Raw genomic sequence first — 23,293 nt, forward strand, 5'->3', positions numbered from 1 at the left:
GAAGAGGGATCTAGTTGTTCTAGTGCATAAGTCACTAAAAGTTAGTATGTAGGTACAGCAAGTAATTAAGAAGGCTAATGGAATGCTATCCTTTATTACAAGAGGGATTGAACATAAAAGTAAGGATGTTATGCTTCTTGTTACACAGGGCATTGGTGAGACCGCACCTTGAATACTGTGTGCAGTTTTGGTCTCCTTATTTAAGGAAGGATGTAAATGCATTGGAGGGGTTTCAAAGCAGGTTTACTAGATCGATACCTGGAATGAATGGGTTGTCTTATGAGGAAAGGTTGGACAGACTGGGCTTGTTTCCACTGGAGTTTAGAAGAATGAGGGGTGATTTAATTGAAGTATACTAGATCCTGAACAGCCTTGATAAGGTGGCTGTTGAAAGGATGTTTCCTCTTGTGGGTGAGCCCAGAACTAGGGGGCACTGTTTGAAAATTAGAGGTCGCCCTTCTAGGACAGAGATGAGGAGAAATTTTTTTCTCTTGGAGGGTTGTGCGACTTTGGAATTCTCTGCCTCAGAAGGTGGCGGAGGAGGGGTCATTGAATATTTTTAAGGCAAAGGTAGATAGATTCTTCTTAGGTAAGGGAATCAAAGGTTATCGGGGTTAGATGGCAATTTGGAAATTGAAACACAAGAGGATCAGCTAGGATCTTATTGAATAGCAGAGCAGGCTCGAGGGGCCAAATGGTCTACTCCTGTTCCTATTTCTTATGTTCTTATGCTCTTCCTCAAATAATGATATTATCCTTAATGGACAGGAAAATGGGACTTCTGTCATTTTGCCCAAAGAACTATCTTGTCCATAGTAGAAGATTGAGCTCTCAGGACAACAACTGGCATTTATATAGCCCTTTTAATGTAGCAAAGCATCCCAAGGCACTTCACAAAAATTGAAACCAGCCACATGAGATATTGGGTCAGATGACCAAAAGCTTTGTTAGAGAGGTAGATTTTAAGGAGCATCTTAAAGGAGGAGACAGAAATAGAGAGACATATAGCCGTAGAGATGTATTTGCTCCATTTAGGGAGGGAATTCTGGAGCTTAGAGCCTCAGCAGCTGAAGGTACAGCTGCCAATGGTAGAGTGATTAAAATCAGAAGCATGCAAGAAGCCAGAGTTTAAGGGGTGCAGAGATCTTGGAGGTTACTGAGGAGGACCCCTCTTTCAAGGGGATTGAAAGTTTGGCACCTTAATTTTTTTTTTTGCTGTGCTGTTGCACCAATTGTGTTTTTTTTTCCAGCCTGTACACATTGTGCTTTTAAATCTATTAAAAGGTTGAGGGGTGACCTAACAGGTTTTAAAATTATGAAAGATTTTGATAGAGTGGATACAGAGAGAATGTTTCCACTTGTGGAGTGGAGCATAACTAGAGGCCATCAATATAAGATAGTCACCAAGAAATCCATTAGAGAATTCAGAAGAAACTTCTTTACCTAAAGAGTGGTGAGAATGTGGAAATTGCTACCACAGGGAGTTGTTTGAAGTGATTATGATATAGATGCATTTAAGAGGAAGGTAGGCAAGCATATGAGGGAGAAAGGAATAGAGAGTTTGCTTTTAGATTTAGATGAGGAAAGGTGGGAGAAGGCTCGATTGGAACATAAATGCCAGCATGGACCAGTGGGGCCAAATGTTGGTTCTGTGCTGTATATCCTATGTTTAAAAAAAAAATTAAGCAAAAATAATTAAAATTCTCCCTTTAGAGTCTAACTTGACTTATTGAAAGCGTTTACTGCGGGACTGCACCAAAGTCAAGAAGCATACAAGAGAAGATGAGCTGAATCAGGAAGTAGTGTTAAGGTGGCTTCAAGCTTAGGTTTCAACATCTATAAATTGTCAGAGGAAGGGAGGTAAGGAGTTGTATACTTCATCACAAAAAATGGGGTAGAGTAGGACTTGATGTGATGAAGCAATTTCAATACAGTGAGTATGTAGAGAGAAGGACACAGTTTAGGGTGGCATTTTTAGAGTTTAGGAGCATGATGGGAAAGTTCAGAGGAGGACCGAACCTAATAGTAGAGGCAAAATAGAAAGAATCAAGAAAACTTATAAAAGAGAAGAGATTGGAGGCCAAAAGTGAGGGAAGAATCGCTGATCAGCAACAGTTTTTATTTATATAAAAGCAAAATACTGCAGGTGCTGGAGATCTGAAATCAAAACACAAAGTGCTGGAAAATCTCAAGTTGGGCAGGATAGGTGGAGTGAGAAATAGAGTTAACATTTGGAGACCTTCCCACTCACCGCCAATTGATGCCATTAAATGGCGAATTAATGACCACTTTAGGGCCTCATCCCACCACCACTGGTGTTAACTTGGCTTCAGGCAGGCCTGTTGCCATTCAGTGTGTAGAACAGGTAAACCTGTGCAGGCTGATTGTCACCTCTGAGGGTGGGGTGTCCCTTGATCAAAGGCACTCTGCTTGATTGAGGGGCTATACATCAGGAGGAGAGGAGGGCCCGCTGAGAACCATCACCCTGTCCTTGTTGCTGATCCCACGAACCCCCCCCCCCCCCCCCCCGGTCTCTTCATGATCATGTCCTTCTGGCAGCAGGCATGGCCTCCCCAGTGGTGCAAGGAGAAGGTGCTGGCTATCATTTCTTTAGCAAAGTTTATGAACGTAGGAACAGGGTCATTTCATCCCCTGGAGCATATTTCCCCCATTCAATGAGACCGTGGCTAAGGCATAACTCTGTATACCTGCCTTTGCCCCATGTCCCTTAATTATTATCCCTATATCCCTTGGTTAGCAAAAGTCTATCAATCTCAGAATTAATATCAACAATTAATCGATCATCAGTTGCTATTTGCAGAAGAGGGTTCCAAACTCTACCACCCTTTCTATGTAGAAAGGCATTTCTAAATTTACTCCTGAAAGGTTTGATTCTCATCTTTGGACTATGCCCCATAGTCCTAGACTCCCCAACTAGCAGAAATAGTTTCTTTCTTTCTACCATATTTGTTCCCCCATATATCTTGAAAGCTTCAGTCAAATCACCCCTTAAACCATCTAAATTCCAGGGATAACAACTCTAGTTTGTATAATTTCTCCTTGTAATGTGACCATTTAAGTCCAGGTATTATTCTGGTAAACCTACGCTGCACTCTCTCCAAGGCCAATATATTGTTCCTGAACTTCTCTCAGGTGTAGGTGTATCCAGGGCTTTATGTAGCTGAAGCATAACTTCTACCCCCTTGTATTCTAGCCCTCCTAGATGTAAAGGCCAGCAACCAATGGCCTTTTTGATTATTTTCTGTACCAGTTAATGACATTTTAATGATTTATGTACTTGGACCCCAAGTCTCATTGGACCTCCACTGTTTCTAGCTTTTCTCTAATTAGAAAATACCCAGTTCTATCCTTTTTAGGTCCAAGTGGATGACCCCACATTTGTCTACATTGAAATCCATTTGCCACAGTTTTGCCCATTCATTAATCTATCAATATCTCTTTGTATTGTTATGTTTCCATCAAAACTGCTTACAGTGTTGCCTCTTTTAAGTAGGTTTCTACAAAATAAAAATAGGCACCACACAGGTCAGGTTTGAGTCCACCTGTGCGTGATATGGGAGACTTAGGATGACCACATCGGAGATAGGTGGAACTGGCTACAACTTAAAAATAATTGCTGATTTATTTTAAAAGTTTGTCATTAGATCAGATTGTTTTTATGAGTTGGCTCAGTTACTCCAATTTTCACAGCAAGACCTCAGAAACAGCAAATGAGATGAATTACAAGTTAACCTGTATTTTATTGCGGTGAAATATTGGACAGGATGTGCTCTTCTTTGAAAGTGCTATTTTCTGTTTAAAAGGCAGACATGTCTGAAGGAATGTACCTCTAACAATACAGAACCCCCTCAATACTGTACTGAAGTGTCAACCTAGGTTATTTGCTCAGAGTCTGAAATGGGGATTGAAACCACGATCTTATGACTCAGTACAAGAGTGCTACCAGTTGTGGTAGCACAGCGATTGGAGATTTTGAACCTATAGGGAACTTGCTGCATCAGGATAGGTTGTAACAAGTACAATCAGCTTTTTTACAGTTTCTTAAAATTAAGAGGTGATACAATATCACTATGTGCATTACACTGATCAACAGTGAGCAACATCTTGTGACACTCTTCAGCCTTGAGAAAATGCAGAGTTTGGGTAAGCCTCTTTTACAATGAAAGTAGGAGAGTTGGTGATACATTTGATACTTTTGCAATCTAAGGGTTAAAGGTTAACCTTTAAAGGGTTAAATAGCATTGGCTCCATAGCTTGGAATGGGTCAGAGATGTAAAGAACAATTAGATCATTGTGATAGGAGTTTGTAAAGAGAATTTTGGACAGGCTGACTAGTTTTACTCATATGTTTCCAATCGAGGTTGGTTTGGGCTCAGGTGTGTAGTAATGTTTCATTCATCTTGGTCCCTGGAGGCTGACATGAACAGATGGATAAGGTAACAGATCAAGGGTGATACGAACCTTCTGGGCAGGTTTGGGCATGTCCATTTTGGCAAAGATTAATTTCCCCAGTACTCCCTGAACAACCTGATAGTCGCAGACTGAGGCCCTCTAGAGGTCCAATGGAAATACAAATATTCAATGAAATAGCATGGCGAAGACAAATGCATGTGGTTTGCACAGACTGCCCACAAGTTGTCATAGACACATGTAGGTTCACATCAAATCATAAGCAAGTGATAGTGGACTTCTCGGGGCAGATTATGAAATTGAGAACTACTGCCTGCAGTAGTGCAACAATGTAATGTCAGTTTGATACAGCTGGTAGCATTTTTACTCTGAAGGTTGTAGGTTCAAGATCCACTTCTGGGCTTTAGCACATACTGGGCTGACTTCCCCAGCGCACTGTTAACAGAATGCTGCATTGTCAGAGTAACCTTTCTTTGGATAAGGCATTGAACCTCATTTGCTTGATCAGGTGGATGCTAAAGATTCCATGCTACTATTCAAAAGGGAACAGGTGGATGGTCAGGCAATGACCATCTCCCATTTCCCTAGCAGGCATTCCTCTGTTAATATTTTTTAGCAATGTTGTTTAACGGGTCATTCATTGCATTGTTATTTGTAGAATCTGGCTGTAAGCTACATTTGCCTACGTAATAACAGTCACTGCACTTTAAAAAACAATGTTCACATTTCACATTTGACATTTGGGATGCAAGATGGCCCCGAGCAGCCAACTCTTTAGGAAGCTCCTCATTATGCAAGTAAGTATAGAAATAGGAGGAGAGAGCAGGTGAATGCATGGCTGGAGAGATGGTGCAGGAGGGAAGACTTTACATTCCTGGCACATTGGGACTGTTTTTGGGGGAGGTTGGACATATACATGTTGGATGCGTTGTACCGCAACTGGGCCAGGACCAATATCCTTGTGGGATGCTTTGCTAGTGCCATTGGGGAGGATTTAAACTAACTTGGAGGGGGGGGGGCTAGGAATCAGGCTGTATAATGAGAGAGGAAAAACAAGATGCACGAAGAATTGGGAGAGACAGATAACACTAGAGTAAGAAATAGTAAAGTATTAGATGTGGTCAGAGTAACAGGGAATGCAATAAGGCCTAAATTGGGTTTTCAGTGCATCTATGTAAAAGCACAAAGCGTGGTGAATAAAGTACGATTGCATCAATGAGAAAGAACGGTTATATTAACTTAGCTCTTCTTAACCACAGAACCTCACCATTAAAAAACAGGTTCTCGCCATTAGAACTATTGATGGGAAGATGGCTGCAAACACAACATTCAGCTTTGCAACAAAAACTACAACCCTAACAATGCCTCAGATGATCATGAGAGATTTAGGAAGCATGAGGCGCAACTGAGAGATAGCCAAGCTCGTAATTTAAACTCAAGACACAGGGCACGGGACTTGAAAGTGCTACAGCCCGAGGAGAGTGTGCAGCTATGGGATCAACAAAAAGGAATTGTAACAGAAAGAGCTCCACAACCAAGATCCTATAGAATTGAGCCATATCAGGGATTTCCTATTCCCACTAAATGTTGACCACCCAACTTCCCCTCCTTGTTCTGATGAAGAGTCATACGGACTCGAAACGTTAACTGTGTTCCTCTCCGCAGATGCTGTCAGACCTGCTGAGCTTTTCCAGCTACTTTTGTTTTTGTTCCCCTCCTGGTCCCCAGGTTCCTACATTGTTAGCAATCCTCTCTCTTCAAGTGTTGACCCTATCTCATTTAAATCTGCTGTTATCTCCCCTCTCAAAAAAAAGCTTGACCCCACCATCCTTGCAAACTTTGCCCCATCTCCAATCTCCCTTTCCTTCCAAAGTCTTTGAATGTGTTGTTCCCTCCAAATCCGTGCCCACCTTTCCCAGAACTTCATGTTTGAGTCCCTCCAGTTAGGTTTCTGCCCAAAGCACAGAAACATCTTTCATCAAAATCACAAAACCCATCCTTTGTGACTGTGACAAAGGTGAAGTACCCTTCCTTGTCCCTCTTGACCTATCTGCAGCCTTTGACATGGTTGACCACAGCATCTTCCTCTAATGTATCTCCACTGTCATCCAGCTGAATGGGACTACTCTCATCTGCTTCCATTCTTATCTGTGTAATCATAGCCAGAGTATCATTTGTAATGACTTCTCTTCTGCTCCCGCATCTGGTGTCCCCCAGGGATCTATCCTTGGACTTCTCCTGGAAAGCACACCCAGTGCTACCTTGCCACGACCTCTCACGATAACTCTGCTGTTGCTAAATTATCCAACTGCTTATCCAACATCCAGTACTGGACGAGCAAGAAATTTCCTCTATTTTTATAATGGGAGAACTGAAGCTATTTTTATATATAATGCAACACATCCAATTTTCTTCCTTCACATCCTGAAAGCTTTGACTCATGACGAGATATGAGGGCTGATTCCACAATCCTGTGCTTCCAGCAAGGAAAGTGCCTTTGCAGGAACTGCATGTTGGGGAAGAGTTATAACACTATAGATCTGATTGTTCAACTCATGTATCATATAAATTCATCTTCCAACCAGGCCCGTGGAATCACAGAGGTGCTACCTGCTATCTGACACCCTGTCCAAATGGACATTTATTGTTCATGAGTCTAGACAATGAGTGTTAACAGGTTATTAGACTATTTGAGGCATCACAGCCAAGTCTGATTCTGTTCATACCTGACATGAAAGTATCAACACTCTGGTCAGCAATCAGGAGCAGAAAAATTGGCCAACTTTCTCCAACTAACCAAGGAGTGTCAAGACCAATTGCAATGTCAATGCAGCTGAGATCAGCTAACTCAGCAGAGACCAGGACATCTCCTGATCTTAAGACTCAATTTCACATCATGCATTTGCAATTACGAATTGAACAATCTAGATTATTTTATCATTTGAACAATTTTTATCAAATGAAAGAAGTCAACATTAAAACAAATGAACAACATACTAACAAGAGCAATAGCAATATTAATTACAACACAAACTTCGGTGTGGCGGGAACAAAACAATCATTACTAAGCTCAGCCCTCAAATAATTAAACCAAAACATAGGAAATTTTCATTGCACCTCTGTAGCAAAGATCAGTTCTCCTGCTACCATCTGCCTTTTTCAAAGAATCATAATCAGACATCAGGTAGATTTGACATACCAATTAGTGTTAAACCTTAATGATTATTGTTTTAAAAATTGTTCACCCAGTGGATATTGATGGGTTTGGAAAGTGATGTCTTCATTTTACTAATATGTTTAAAATATTTTCACTGCAAACAGGGCCAATGGTCAATCTTTCTATTCAAAAAGGGCATCTTTCAAATAGGTTGAAATGCCAAGACATTTTTTTTGCATTGATACTAAGGATCTTTTATAACACTGTACTGGCTAAAAATATATATCTAATTTCTTGTAATTAATTGTAATCTCTATATGTATAATCGCCAATTTGGTCAGCCACTTCTTCTAGATTGCCTTAAGGGACTCTAACATATGGCTGGAGAAAATTGCTTAGGTAAAATTGAACAGGATCATGGAGGGGACCGGAATGAGAATCTTAGGGTAGAATTTTCTACTCAGCGTGCGGGCACGTGCCCGACACACTTGAGCATGAAATAGCTCGCAATGACGTCGGGCAAGTGTCCCGATGTCATCGCATGCTTGCACAATATTTCGGTTGGTGGGTGCGCATGAGAGTTGGCAGCGCGCCCGCTGACAATTAAGAGGCCTATTAAGGCCATTAAAGTAACAATTGATGACGATTTTTTGCTGCCCAGCCAATGTTACTGTTGGCGGGTGGGCGAATCAGGCAGGTGGCCTTTGTATTTTTGAGGAAACCTCATCCAAGGGTGGGATGAGGTTTCTGTGATTAATTTTAAAAAAGATTTAAATGTTTTGAAAAAGTTTTCATCATCCATATGTTGAAGTGTCTCATTCTGACGCGTGGACATTTTCTCCCGATTTTAAATTCTATTTTTATTGATTTTAAATTTGTCAGCTCCCTAAGGCAGCTCTCTGCCTTCAGGGAGCTTTTCTTCAGCGCTCTCCCGCGTCCGCACTGACTTCAGCGCATACCCTCCTCCCGCCCCCACCCTGGCAGCGCTGAGCCTTTCAGCGCGCCTTTCACGCTGGCTGGCTGCTAATTGGCCAGCCAGCATGAAATAGTGGTCGGCGGTCCGATCCCCGGCCACTCCTGGGCCCGCCAATCGTGGCCGCCAACTGATCCAAAAATTCTGCCCTTAAAATTGAAGTGCCATGAGCAGGCACACCAACTGGATTATAACAACTGTTAAGTTTAGTTTGAGTAGCTGAATATAAGAAGTATCAAAATAATCAGAAGTATATCTATCACTCCATAATTCAACGTGTGTTTATAATTGTTTGTTTACTTTGATCATAGAGTACTTTACCCATCACTGGACCACCCCAGAGCCAAGATGGCCCAATCCTCGCCAGCAGATGAAGGCCCTACGTTTGAACACCTCTGGAGTAGTTTGTAAGTCTGCAATTGTGTTTTTTTCTCCTAAATAAGACTTTTTTGTGGTGGTGGGTGTTCAGCTAACCCCAAAAATCAGGAAGGTTTAGATCAGGTCGGGAGGGTTAAAGTGTTAAAATTTTGAATCCCAAACCCAACTCACCCCCTCCCTGTTTTAACAGAGGCGGCTTGGGGGATGGGCACTAAAGGAAGCAGGTTGGCTATTTGAATATAATAATTGTTGTTCCCCATTTGAAATTTAAAGATGGACATTTCCGCCTGTTAAACCCAGGCAAGGAGTGCTGGATCCAGATATAATTGCCTTTCTATTTACTTTCTGGATCCAGCATGCCTGCCTCTCCAAAGCAACTATACTTATGTTCTCTCCCTCAACACCACCTCCCCCCCACAACCCTAGCCCTGGCCTCTAATACCCCCTGAGGTGACACTCTTCCCCGCCCCAGAAAGCATCAGGTAAGTTAAAATATCCCTCTTTTAAAACTTCCCCCTAGCTCCATTGCAGTTCCCAATTTTCCTCCTGCAGAATATTAGTACCTATTTGCTGCAAATAATCTCTAGCCATTGAAGATGCTTTTGATGAGAAGCAAGCACTTAAAATTGGGCATTTCTTTGAGGGATGATGCTCTACTTCTGAGGGACAACACACTAGAAAATATTCCAGCGTGAGTTCTAGCTCTCCGATGGCTCAGCTGATTAAGATTATGAATTTTTGTACGATAAAGATCAGAAAGGTGATAATTTGATCCACTGGTAGTGCCGATATAATAAACTTCAAAAATCAGCCGCAGTTCCCAGTCCTCTTCATTGCCCTGTGAGCTTCGTTGAATTGTTCAGCTGTTTACTATTTTAACCAGCTGAGCCTTCAGCAGAGCTGCCACATAAGAAGACCAGCATGACTCATCCTATCCTTGACCTGGGAGTGCTTGATCCTTGTAGTGTAAGGGTCTGTCACATACAGGGTTAATGTGGGACTGAATACAGTACCATCCACACAGTGTAAGAGAGCACATGACCTGCACCCAGGGTCTATTGTTGGACAGAGCTGTATGTACAAGCAAGCATGGAGACAACTCCTAGCTTGTACTCTTTACTGTATATTTGTAAATAGTTCCCAGGGTCAATAAAGACATATGATTATGAAGACTTCTTCAGACCTACTGAACTGTAACCAACACCTTGAAACATGGTGGTAGCTTGTGGAAACCCAAAACCTTGCAGAAAAAATTAAAATGCTGGAAGATTGAGAAAAAATTTAGCAAAGCAGTCTGACCTGAAAAGAAGCCCCAAAAGCAGAGGTGCAGATGAAAATTCACCAGGAAAAAGCTCCAAAGAATGGCTTGGAAGCTGGAGGCAGAATACTCCATTGAATCTGTTTTGGAATCCCAGCATCTAACCCCAGACACCTAGCAGGGGTGTGCTAAATCTTTTAAAACTCCAGACTATAGCAAGTCCTGAGAAATCTTTAAATGACTCAGAGTCAGATGCAGTTTGAAAAAAAACCATCACTAAAACTGAGCTCGCTCTGAAACAGAAAAAATAATTAGTTAACTTATCTGGGAGAATCACAACTTCTAAACTCGGTTGAGAGCAAGCAAAAACTAGGATTCGACAAACTCGTGAGTTTGAAGTAAAATGCTGAGCAAGAGAACTCTACAGACAGCTGATCCAGGCAGCCATCGTTGAAATAGTACTGAAGACTTGTGCTCCAGAACTTGCCGCACCCTTAACCAAGTTGTTCTAGTACAGCTACAGCACTGGTATTTACCTGGCAATGTGGAAAATTGCCAAGTTATGTCCTGTACACAAAAAGCAGGACAAATCCAACCAGGCCAATTACCACCCCATCAGTCTACTCTCAATCATCAGTAAGGTGATGGAAGGAGTCATCAACAATGTTATCATGTGGCATTTGGTGGGAAATATCCTGCTCACTGATGCTCAGTTTGGGCTCTGCCAGGGCCACTCAGCTCCTGACCTCATTACCTTGGTTCAATGATCTAACCATTGCCCCGTGACATTCAATGGCTTTACCATTACTACGTTCCCCACTATCAACATCCTGGGCATTACCATTGGCCAGAAACTGAACTGGACTAGCCATATAAATACTGTGGCTACAAGAGCAGGTCAGTGGCTAGGAACCCTGTGGTGAGCAACTCACCTCCTGACTCCCCAAAGCCTGTCCACAATCTGCAAGGCAAAAGTCAGGAGTGTGATGGAATACTCTCCACTTGCCTGGATGATTGCAGTCCAACATCATTTAATAAGCTCGACATCCTCCAGGACAAAGCAGCCCACTTGATTAGCACCCCATCCACAAACATTCACTCCCTCCACCACACACAATGGCAGCAGTGTGTACCATCTACAAGATGCACTGCAGCCACTCATCCGGGCTCCTCAGACAGCACCCTCCAAACCCACGACCGCTATCATCTAGAAGGACAAGGGCTGCAGGTGCCTGGGAACACCACCACCTGGACATTTTCCACCAAGCCACTCACCATCCTGACTTGGAAATGTATCATTGTTCTTTCACTGTTGCTGGGTCAAACTCCTGGAACTCCCTCCTTAACAGCAATGTGGGCGTACACCACATGGACTGCAGTGGTTCAAGAAGATAGCTCATCACCACCTTATCAAGGGTAATTGAGGATGGGCAATAAATGCTGGCTTAGTCAGCGATGCCCGCGTCCCATGGATACAAAGAAAAACCTTTTTCAAGCCGAGCGCGATCGCCCTTGTAGCAGAGCCTGCCAAAATTGACAAGCGCAGGAAATCCCTTTGTCTCCAAGTGAACCATGACATCATCCTGAAATTCAGAAAGCTCTTAATGCAGAACCTACATTTTTAATTTTTTAACCATGGCTCATTCTTCCAGAACAGTTTGAACTTATGCAAGGGCTAACGGTAATTAAAAATTGGGTGTCCTGGGGAAGAGAATTTCTAAACTATTGGAGTTCTTCAGGTCTAAGTAGTAAGTCAGAAAAAGTTCAGATTAATATCTTTATACTGATTTGATGAACTTGCTGATGAAGTAATCCTGATGCAGTGCATTGATGAGTCTTCAACAAGCTTTGATGAAATATTAAGAGCCTTTGACCAATTCTTTAACCTCCGAGTTGTGGAACGCACAGAGCTTAAAAAGAATTGATAAAATCCCCAGTAAAGCTGCGAAAGAGAAAGACATTACTTGAGCAAACTACACAAGGGTGCCAGAGAGGCAAAGAACTTCCTGCAAGTCCCAAAAATATATATTTTTGGAAACCCCGACATGTTACCCAAACTACAACAGCAGATGGCGGTGCAGCTAACTGTGAATGAAGGAAAGCTATCTGATGAAGTCCAAATGCACAAACCCTGCTGAAGGGAAATTAAATAAGGTTGGAAAATGTTCATATCAAAGTTGATTTAGAAGATTTGAAACACAAATTCAAACTAAGTACATACCTTTGAGAACGCATGATAAACTTAAGTCTTTAATGAACCAAACTGTTTGTGATCTGAACAAATTTCTGAAGAGTGTCAAAAGCATGAGGAGGAAGTAACAAAACTGAATTCCCATTGTTGGCAAATTAAAGCAGGAGTTGGGAAAACTTAACTAGAAGTACAGCTAGGCACAACAACAGGCAGAAAAGGCACTCAAGGAAGTTGCAGTCTTGAAGGACTCTTTTGAGGAACCAATCTGTGCCCCAGGAAAAACATGAGCTGTTTAAAAAGATGTTAAATGCTACTTCAGAAAAAGCGATGTGGGAACTATCAGTAGTGACAAAGCAATGCACTGAAGTACAGAGTGAGAATGCAAGGACTGAACAAGAAAGTAAACAATTGAAAGAACAGTTAATTGTCCTTCAAGATCAAATTCAAAGTAAGCATGAAGAATTCTAGAAACAATTGGCAGAAGTGCAGTTACAGAATGTGAGCTTTAAAGATTGTGCAGAGGAATTATGCTCTACCAAGGAAAAACTGATCTGTGTAGAGAACCAACTTTCACATACAAAGGAAGACGTGAAACACTTAAATGATGAGCTTGTAGAAACAAATTCAACAAAGATCTCCAATTAAAACTTGATGAACTTCAAGTATCAGTCGTCTCTAGTAAGCATTGTGCAAAATGCCTGGAACAGGAGAAAGAATTGCTGTTGCATCAGAACAGTTGCTTGAAAGCAGAAGTAACAACCACAACTGATGAACTTCAGTCCAAACTGAACAACATGAAGGTTGAGATATGCAATGTGGAAGAGCAAATCCAGACTTTGAAAGCAAATAAGAGAAATTTTACAAAATAAATTGTCAATCAAACTAGTGAATTGAAAGAATCCAAGAAGCAGTCAGTGACTATGGAAGAAAGATTCTGAACAGAGCTGAATGCCAAGGTGAAGTTGTCAAACTTATATAAGAGTTCCGCAGATAACTCTGAAACAAAGACAACTCAACTTACAAGAGTAGTTGATGAGCTGAATGAAAAGATTCATAAGCCTGAAAAACAACTGGAAAAAAATAAAGTACTCAAAAATTTGGGTAAAATTGTGAAACAAGTGGGAACGTGTGTTCCATTTTAGGGTTAGGGTTAACGTCTACATACGTCGCAACAACCACATGATGACGGAAGAAGCAAAAAAAGCAACAAGGAGATGACCACAATGTTCGCCCACCCTGCAAGCAACCACTGATCAACGCAATAGCTGGACCGACCAAAAGTGGTTCAATTCAAAACAATGGAAGAAAAGGATGAAAACATACGCAGATGCCAGCTCAACCTCCAAACCTACAGGAAGAACCAACAGAAACAGAGCCTACCACTCCTCCGACAGTAGTGCGAATGAGATATGAAAGGGTTGTAAGGCCTCCAGACTGCCTGAACCTTTGAATTCAAGGACTTGAAGGGGCAAGATGGAGTAGTGCTAATGTAGTAAATGTATGATAGTATTAACAATGTAAGACACAAGGTAAAGTGTAATCACTTAAAATACATTGAATAAAGACTTGGGTGGAGGTGTAGTACAAGGGTCTGGCACATATAGGGTTAATGTGGGACTGAGTACAGTACTGCCCACACAGTGATGTAAGAGGCGCATGACCTGTACCCAGGGTCAGCCTAGTTGGCCACAACAATGTGTACCAGCAATCATGGACACAGCTCCTAGCTTGTACTTTTTACTGTATATTTGTAAATAGTTCTAAGAGTCAATAAAGACTTACAGTTAATTTACACATGACTGCAAAGACTTTTTCAGAACTACCAAACTGTACCCAACACTTTACAACAATCCTTACACTGGGTGCCTGAAATTGAAGGGGTTGCATTTCCCAGTAATCATGTGCCTCTATTTGATGAGCAAAAAATACATCATAAAAGTTTTTTGTTAAATATCTTCCATCCTAAGTCAATTAAATAATTCTCCAGTTGCATCCACCAAGTAATAATGAATAAGGTTGGCAAGTCTGAGCCTGGGATGAGTTTCATCCAATCGTATTTGGTGAACTATGGCATTTGTTTTTTCAGAGAACCAGACAGTACTTACTTTGATATCCCACAAACCAACCTTTCCGGCAGCAATGAGGCTGTGCCACAGAATCGAACCGAGGTTTGCATGGACGTGTTTCATATGAGGGATATGAACGAATCTGTGATGGTGAGTGTGGTCAAACCTTCTTCCTTTGGTTCATGTTGTTTGGAATAGTAATGGAAATATGATTTAAAAATGTTAGATTATGGAGTGACAGTCTGATAATTGAAAGTGTGGGACATGACAATTCTAAATTCTAATTTTTCTATGTTTTGACCATTTTTAAAGCACAAGAATAACTTTTTTTTAGATCTGTCATAGTTAATTACTAAGTGTTATTTGTCAGAAAATGTTGTGATGGATCCCAGGAAGAATAAACAATTTTAGGTTTGGATAAGTGATGCAGGCACCAAAATTGAGACATTGCTCAAAGATTTTTTTTTCCTTTCTCCTGCTCCAATTTTCACCACCTCTCCAAAGGCACTGGCTCTTGCTGAAAATGATCACACATAGACTGATACCCTCCAATACTTCACCCAAGTAGTCACTGTAACATTGTGCAGTGGGAGTGGGTGCATGCAATCTTGTCTTTGCTTGATACCCACATGCTTTGTACTAAGAGTCAATGAAAGTAATGAGGAGTGACATTTGTAGACTTTCAACTGCAATCCTGACTTGAGATGATCTAACTCAGCACAAATTCCAGTTAAATCTGGAATCTTTCTAGCCTTTATGGCTCAGCTCCTTCATAGGTATCAAGTTTACTAACTGAGGCATTGGAAACCCGAAGATCTAAAAGGTTCTTTGCCCTTAACACTCACATATCATGCATATTTTGCTCAAACATACAGATGCATGTACATGCACCAACAGACAAACTGAACCAGAAGCACACATATGATAGCATATACATTTCCCAAAAGAGCAGGGTTATCATATTGGGTAATTTATTTCCAAGTTCAACACTTAGGATGCTCTGTCAATTTTGTTGGACGCAACCATATTTACCATGAGATGTTAAATGTTTGTGCTGCTGCAGATACTAGAAGCAAAATTTTGACACCCCACCTCCCAACCCACCGAAGTCAGGAATAGAGGCAGGGAGAGGGGCGGGTGACAAAAGTTCCAGTGCTGGCCGACGTGTCAATATCAGGATGCCATTTCTGACACTGGTCACTCTGGGGGGAGGAAAGTTCGGGGCGCAGGAAGGCTGTATGCCCTCTCAAGGTGAGCAAGCAATTAGGCTCATTAAGAGCCTTGTTAAAGTTAAGGTTAGGAGGTCTACTGGGACATATAACAGAGTGGGATGCTATCAGTCCAGGTAGGCCTAAAGGTCCTCCCTGCCTGCCTGGGTGGGGGGGATAGCCAACAAATACCCTGTAGAGGAGACCCCCTACACCCCCCATACTCACACAACAGTGACCTGGCTGCTTCTTTTGTGTTCTTGGTGGCTGAGAGGGCACTTCCTTGTTGAAGTGCCCTCTAGTTACCTTGTACTGCAACTAGGTGCTTCCCTGAAGCTGGAAGGCCTTAAATTAGCCCTCAAACTTTGAGAGCCTGTACACCACCCTTAATTCAACATGGAACCCATCTCCATGCCAATTAAGGACTTACCCATGTGAAAATCTTAACTTCAATCAGTTTCTCCACAGAGGTGTGTTTCTGACCTGAAAACAAAGCCAGCTCCTGTCTCCTGCTTCCCTGGTGAAAATTCAGACCTACATCTTTTACATCTCAAAGTTTCTGAACAGCTTAAATCAACCAAAAACAAACTATTTGATCACCCATTCACTTGCTGTTCATGGGATTTTGCTGTGTGACAAATTGGCTGCTGTATTTGCCTACAAAACATAAGTGACTATAAAGCACTAAGACATTCTGAGGATGTGAAAGATGATATATAAATGCAAGATATTTCTTTCTACAAAAATATAGAGAAAAGAGTGATGTAAAATATATAACATCAGAAGTGACACCCACACATCAACTAGCCATGATTTGCTGCAGGCAAACAGCCTTCAGATCCATTTTTAAAAAATTCATTCATGGGATGTGGGATTCGCTGGCTGGGCCAGCATTTATTGCCCATCCCTAATTGCCTTTGAGAAGGTGGTGGTGAGCTGCCTTCTTGAACCGCTGCAGTCCACGTGGTGTACGTACACCCACAGTGCTGTTAGGACAGAAGTTCCAGGATTTTGACCCAGCGACAGTGAAGGAACGGTGATATATTTCAAAGTCAGGACGGTGAGTGACTAGGAGGGGAACTTCCAGGTGGTGGTGTTCCCACCTATCTGCTACCCTTGTCCTTCTAGATGGTATTGGTCATGGGTTTGGAAAGTGCTAGATAGTACACGTGGTACGCAGCTGCTGCTACTGTGTGTTGGTGGTGGCGGAAATGAATGTTTGTGGATGTGGTGCAAATCAAGCGGGCTGCTTTGTCCTGGATGGTGTCAAGCTTCTTGAGTGTTGTGGGAGCTGCATTCATTCAGGCAAGTGGGGAGTATTCCATCCCACTCCTGACTTGTGCCTGTAGATGGTTGTCAGGCTTTTGGGAGTCAGGAGGTGAGTTACTTGTCACAGGATTCCTAGCCTCTGACCTGCTCTTGTAGCCACATTATTTATATGGCTAATCCAGTTCAGTTTCTGGTCCATGGTAACCCCCAGGGTGTTGATAGTGGGGGGATTCAGTAATGGTAATGCCATTGAATGTCAAGGGGCAATGGTTAGATTCTGTCTTGTTGGAGATGGTCATTGCCTGGCACTTGTGTGCTGCAAATGTTACTTGCCACTTGCCAGCCCAAGCCTGGATGTTGTCCAGGTCTTGCTGCATTTGGACATGGACTTTGTTTTGGAGTATATCATCAGGTACCAACTGCCTGCCTTCTGAGGCATTGCACAGCTCAAGAAGGGAATCTGAAAGGTATAGATTGGAAGGTACAGGAATTATCTACCCGCATTGACCCTTCACATCAGTAACGAGAGGTCGAGATAGCTGCCAACTTGAGCCTGAAAACAGCTCTTCAGGACTCACTCGGAAATAGCAAAGGGAACTTCGGATTATTCCATCTTTGTTCAATGGCATTAAAGTCACGTTGCAGGCTAGACTCGTGATACACAAATAATTTCTGGTTTCTTGGCTGGTTGTTAGTATTTTTGACTCTGAATCAGGTCGTGGATTCAAACTCCTCTAAGGACATGAATGCATAATCTAGGCTGAGATTTCAGTGCAGTACTGATGAAGCACAACATTATTGAAGGCGTCATCATTCAGATGGGACGTTTATCTGCTCAGGTGGGCATAAAAGATCCCATTTGGCATAATCTAAAAACCAGCAAGGAGTTTTCCTCATGTCCTGACCAACATTCGTCCCTTCACTTCAAAAATTAATCCATAGGGACATCCCGAGAATACGATAAGGTGCCACCTAAATGCAAGTTCTTTCTTTCAAAGTTAGAATTACAGTAACTATAAAATGCTGGAAAATGCATTCGGTACACTTGATGCCAAGCTCATTCCTCAATTATTAAAATGGTGAAGTTTGTATGATTATGATGTTTTAGGACTATACCTTTTGTTTTGTAAGAGGGTTATAGTTTGTGGTTATATTTTTAAACTTAGGGTAAATGAGAGGGCTGATGTGATCTGTGCTGGAGTCTACCTAACTATAAAAGCTGGGTGGTATTTAAGGATCAAAGCGAAGATTCAAATTATGTTACTGAAAGAGAGGTGACTGATATTTACATTTGAGGACAATCACAGACGTTGCTATGTCCACCCTTTAACTCCTCAGTTGCTGTGCGCAGTTCCCACCGAGAACTGGCAACGTTCCTGCTTCCAGTGCTTCTTTGCCCCAGCATTAACTCCGTGGTCATTGTGCATAGTCGCCACCCAGTCTCCACCCGGATTCACTGCCACTGGTGCTGATAGCGGGTCTCTGGACTGACTCTCTCTGCTTTCAGATAGTTTCAGACATTGTTCAATAGAAAAATTTTCAAAAATATAACTTATCTGCGATGAGTGGGGGGATGGAAAGAGAGAGAGAGAGAGAGAAACTGGCTGCTGGGGGGTGGGGGGTGGTGGAGGAGAGAGAAGAAACTGGCTACCAAGGGTGGTGGCAGAGAGAGAGAAACTGGCTGACTGGGATGGTGGTGGGGAAAGAGGGGGAAACTGGCTACCGTGGGGAAGTGGGGGAGAGAGAAACTGGCTGCCGGGGGTTGAATGTGACAGATGAGGCCCCCTACTTGAGTCAGGATGGAGGAATAGTGGGCTGTTGCAGCAACAGTGGGACCCGGGACAGCTGGAGCGTTACACCATGAAGGGTAATAAGAGGTCCGTGCTGAACCTCACTTCACTGTTTCAGCCTCCAAACCACCCAGCAGGCAGGTGTGAGAGGGGCTGTGAGTGTGAGAGGGGCTGTGAGTGTGAGAGGGGCTGTGAGTGTGAGAGGGGCTGTGAGTGTGAGAGGGGCTGTGAGTGTGAGAGGGGCTGTGAGTGTGAGAGGGGCTGTGAGTGTGAGAGGGGCTGTGAGTGTGAGAGGGGCTGTGAGTGTGAGAGGGGCTGTGAGTGTGAGAGGGGCTGTGAGTGTGAGAGGGGCTGTGAGTGTGAGAGGGGCTGTGAGTGTGAGAGGGGCTGGACAGAATTGTTCCAGATTTGCACTAAGTGCGGTAGCGGGCAGGTAAAACGATGTTTACCCGCCGGCCGCAATGGCAGTTTCTCAAGCTGTATTGTCCCAAACCTGCTGCATTAATTATGCATTTCTGGGAAATACACCGTTTCCATGGCGGGTGGGCTCTCATTCACCTGGCACGCCATCACTTCGCCGCTTCATCATGCCAGACACCATATTTAAAGTGCAGCCACAAGCACACCTCTGTGTTTCCAGCCTAGGACTGCTGCATGGAAGATATGGCCCCAAAAGGCAAAAAAACACTGCAGCCCCCAGGTTCAATGATGCACCCTCGAGCGCCTTTTGGACGACATGGAAGCCCACCTTGATGTCGTCTACCCCCACTCTGACCTCCGGATGGGCAGCAACATCACCAATCCGGCTTGGGAGGCGGTGGCAGCGGTGGTCAGCGCCAACGCCCTGGAAAAGAGGACAGCCACCCAGTGCCGCAAGAGGATGAATGATCTCCTTCATTCCGCCAGGGTGAGTCACTCTTCTCATCACTCTCATCTCAGACATTCACAAACCCATCACACATCCCCAGGGTCCTCACTCACTGCCAGTTCAAGGGACATCACCATTCACTCTGTCACTCACACTTTCATTGTCCTCGTCCCATCCTTGGGAGCACTCACCACCCACACATGCCAGGCATATTTATCATCTGCCCTGGCAGGTGTCCAGCTTACACTCTCTCCATCTCTATTCATGCAGGACAAGCTGGCACACAACAAGAGGGAGAGGTTCCAGGCCGGTGGAGGAATGCCTATAATCAAGGTCCTCATGGACTTTTAAAACAGAGCCATCCAGCTGGCCAGCGAGGATCTGGATGATCCTGTGGTGACGGTGAGGTCAATGGTGCTCTAACAAGTGAGGATTCAGCAGTGCAACATCCATCAGACAACAATGTTGTGAATGATGGGTCCTGTTTCACAGGCCACAGCCATGCACTAATTATCCTTCCTTGCTTTCGCAGGCACATTTGCCAAACAGCCAACGGACTCCATGACCCAGGGCCTCCAGTCAAGCCCCGAAGAAACCTCTGAAGAAGAATCTGAAGGCACCCTTCATGAAGTCCCATCACAGTGCTCACCCAAACCCTCCACCAGCACAGAGACACACACCTCAGTGGCACCTAGCTTTAGAGTAGCCTCAGGATCACAATCTGGTGAGCACATCACACTTTCTGAATCCAGCAAGCTTGTACGGAGGATGAAGAAAAGGATCTGTTTAGTTCTGGACTGCCTCTGTGCCCAAGACTTTAGTGGCAAAACTGCAGATCTCATCAATCTACAACATTATGTCATCAAAGAGAAGAGGCTCAGTGAGCGTGAAACAATTGCAGATTCTCGGCACTCGGAGGACTGCTGGAGGCCAGAAATCTTCTGAGTCCGAGTCGGATGACGAGCCTCTGGACTCGGTCATATCACATTTGCTGGTGCTGCAAAGCAAGCTCAGGAACATCAGGAAGGGATGTCTGCTGCATTCCTCAGATTGCAAGGCACAGTGGAGGAATCTGTTTGCCTTCAGGCTGAGGTGATAGTGGCAGCATGCTAATGTGCCAAGGTCAACACTGGTAGGATGGCGGCCGCCATGGAGACCTTGGTCCAGGATGTTGCTCCTGCACTGCTGTGTGGGCTGAATTCCATCGCTAACGCCATAGTTGGCTTCTAACAATGTGTACCTGAGAGGGGTGCAGGGCAGCCCGATCTCATTCCAGCTTCCCCTCCTCCTCAAGGAGTCAGCCAGGGGCTATCAGGAACCCATAGTGAGGAGGATCAGCAGGTGTATCCCCAGGCCCATCCAGCCAGGTGACTCTGCGAGTGTCCGGCCCATCCAAATACCTTCTTCCTGTGACCTCAGCAGCTCCAGCTCCACAGGCTGAGGAGGGTGCCAATGCCACACAGCAAGACCCTGAAAGCAGGCCAGGGCCCTCTAGCCAAGGTCATCACAGCGCAGCAGTCAGTAGGCTGCCTCCACTTCCACTGTGGATGTTGGGGGAGCACCAAGCAGCAGGGATAGGAAAGTTGAGAAGATGTAACTCTTTTGAGTCAAAACAATAAACTAAATGAGCAAGTTGAGAAGATGTAGTTGCACAGCCTGGGCACGGGCATTAATCACTTGTACATAATGTTCACTATTGTAAATAAACTCCCAAGAATGGCTTCTTGTTCAGATGAGCAGTGTGCATGTCACTCAGATGTGAAACCTTTCTGCATAAGAGTCATAGAGTCATACAGGTCTACAGTACAGTAAGAGGCCCTTCAGCCCATCAAGTCTACGCCGATCAAACAAGTACCTAATTATTCTAATCCCATTTTCCAGCACTAGACCTTGTATGCCATGGCTTGGAAGTGCACACCCAAATACTTCTTAAATGTTATGAGGGTTTCTGCCTCTATACCACTCTTTCAGGCAATGAATTTCAGATTCCCTCTGGGTGAAAAAATTCTTCCTCACATCCCCTCTAAACCTCCTGCCCCTTACCTTAAATCTATGCCCCCTGGTTATTGATCCCTCCACCAAGGGGAAAAGTTCCTTCCTGTCTACCCTATCTATGTCCCTCATAATTTTATACACCTCAATCATGTCCCCCCTCAATCTCCTCTGCTCCATGGAAAATAACCCCAGTCTATCCAATCTCTCCTCATAACTAAAACTCTCCAGCCCAAGCAACATCCTGGTAAATCTCCTCTGCACTCTCTCCAGTGCAATCACATCTTTTCTGTAATGCAGATTCCAGAACTGCACGCAATACTCTAGCTGTGGCCTAACCAGTGCTTTATACAGCTGGTTATCCAGCACAACCTCCCTGCTCTTATATTCTATGCCTCAGCTAATAAAGGCAAGTCTCCCATATGCCTTCTTAACCACCTTATCTACCTGTCCTGCTACCTTAAGGGACCAGTGGACATGCAGACCAAGATAAAGGCACGTGTCTCAGTCCAGGGCCTCTTCCCTGTGCATTGTGCAGCCTTCAGACCAAAGTGACAGTCCGAACTCTCATTCCTTGGACATATTAGTGATGCCTGCACCTCAACGGTGCTTGTCATTGCTGCCAGAATGTCGTGGGCAGGCGTCAGAGTTCTGTGCTCTCTCAGCAACTTTAAAGTGGGGCTGGCCCCGATCTCTTCAGCATCTGTGATCAGTGATACTGTGTTCCTGAAGGGATCAGGTGCTGAAGGTGGACAAAGGATCAGGCGCTTTTAAAATTTCATGGTTGTATGTCTGTGATATGACCCTGATCAAAGAGAGCAAGCGAGCTGCCCTCGGCCAGACAGGAGTCAGACATTCACAGAGGCTATGTGAAGATCTATGGAGTGTCCTCACTGCATGCCCTCATCATCCTCCTGCAGTTGAGCAACCATCGGGGCCCCCACTGCCTTTCAATGACAGGAGCATTTTTACAGAGGGTATGTGTGCTGCCATAAGCCAAAATGCTCACAGCTGCAATGTGAGGATCCATGGTGTCTCCTCGCTGCATGTCATCATCATCCTCCACAAATCAAGCAGCTGGGAGGGACTCCCAAGTGTGCCTGCGAGGACCTCATTGGCATCATCGACACCTTTAAGGAACTCCTCACCCTCATCATCATTGACATTCTCCTCATCAGAGGAGATTTCCAGCTCCTGCATCTCCTCCTCAGCCAGCTTCTCTCCCTGTTGCAGCTCAAGCTTGTAAAGGGTGCAATAGGTGACAGTGATGCATGACACCCTCTGTAGGCTATATTGCAAGGCTTCACCAGACTGGTCCAGGCACCAGAACCTCATTTTCAGCATCCTGATGGTTTGCTCCACCAAGTTGTGAGTTGCAGCATGAACCTCGTTATACCTTCACTGTGCTGCAGCCTGAGGCTGCCACATGGGTATCATCAGCCACGTCCTCTGTGAGTAGCCCTTGCCCCCTAGGAGCCAACCCTCCAGCTTCTGTGTACCTGGAAGACGTCAAGGGTCTGTGACCGACTGAGAATGTAGGAGTTGTGGACACTCCCTGGAAACCGTGCACAGACCTGCAGGATGTGTTTGTGGTGGTCGCACCCCAGCTGCACTAACAGTGAGTGGAAGCCCTTGTGGTTGACATAGTTGACCCCTTGTTGCAATGGAGTGCCAGGTGAGTGCAGTCAATCGCACCCTGCACCTGTGGGAAA

The 23,293-nt window shown here is 44.1% G+C and overlaps 1 protein-coding gene across 4 annotated transcripts in view; it reads left to right on the top strand.

Annotated features, from left to right (window-relative positions):
- The window catches only part of tp73 (tumor protein p73), a 248,278-nt gene that overhangs the window by 92,112 nt on the left and 132,873 nt on the right, over nucleotides 1-23,293 (top strand). For 3 of the 4 annotated variants that reach the window (XM_078557907.1, XM_078557908.1, XM_078557905.1), the window contains exons 2-3: nucleotides 8,873-8,968; nucleotides 14,475-14,604. In XM_078557907.1, coding sequence (XP_078414033.1) covers nucleotides 8,910-8,968; nucleotides 14,475-14,604 — 189 coding nt within the window. In that variant the 5' untranslated portion in view covers nucleotides 8,873-8,909. Of the gene's footprint in view, nucleotides 1-4,124; nucleotides 4,165-8,872; nucleotides 8,969-14,474; nucleotides 14,605-23,293 lie in introns of those variants that run through there. The other variant, XM_078557906.1, reaches the window with a different exon arrangement.

The sequence above is a fragment of the Cetorhinus maximus genome, chromosome 15 (assembly GCF_964194155.1).
Source record: "Cetorhinus maximus chromosome 15, sCetMax3.hap1.1, whole genome shotgun sequence".
Lineage (NCBI taxonomy): Eukaryota > Metazoa > Chordata > Chondrichthyes > Lamniformes > Cetorhinidae > Cetorhinus > Cetorhinus maximus.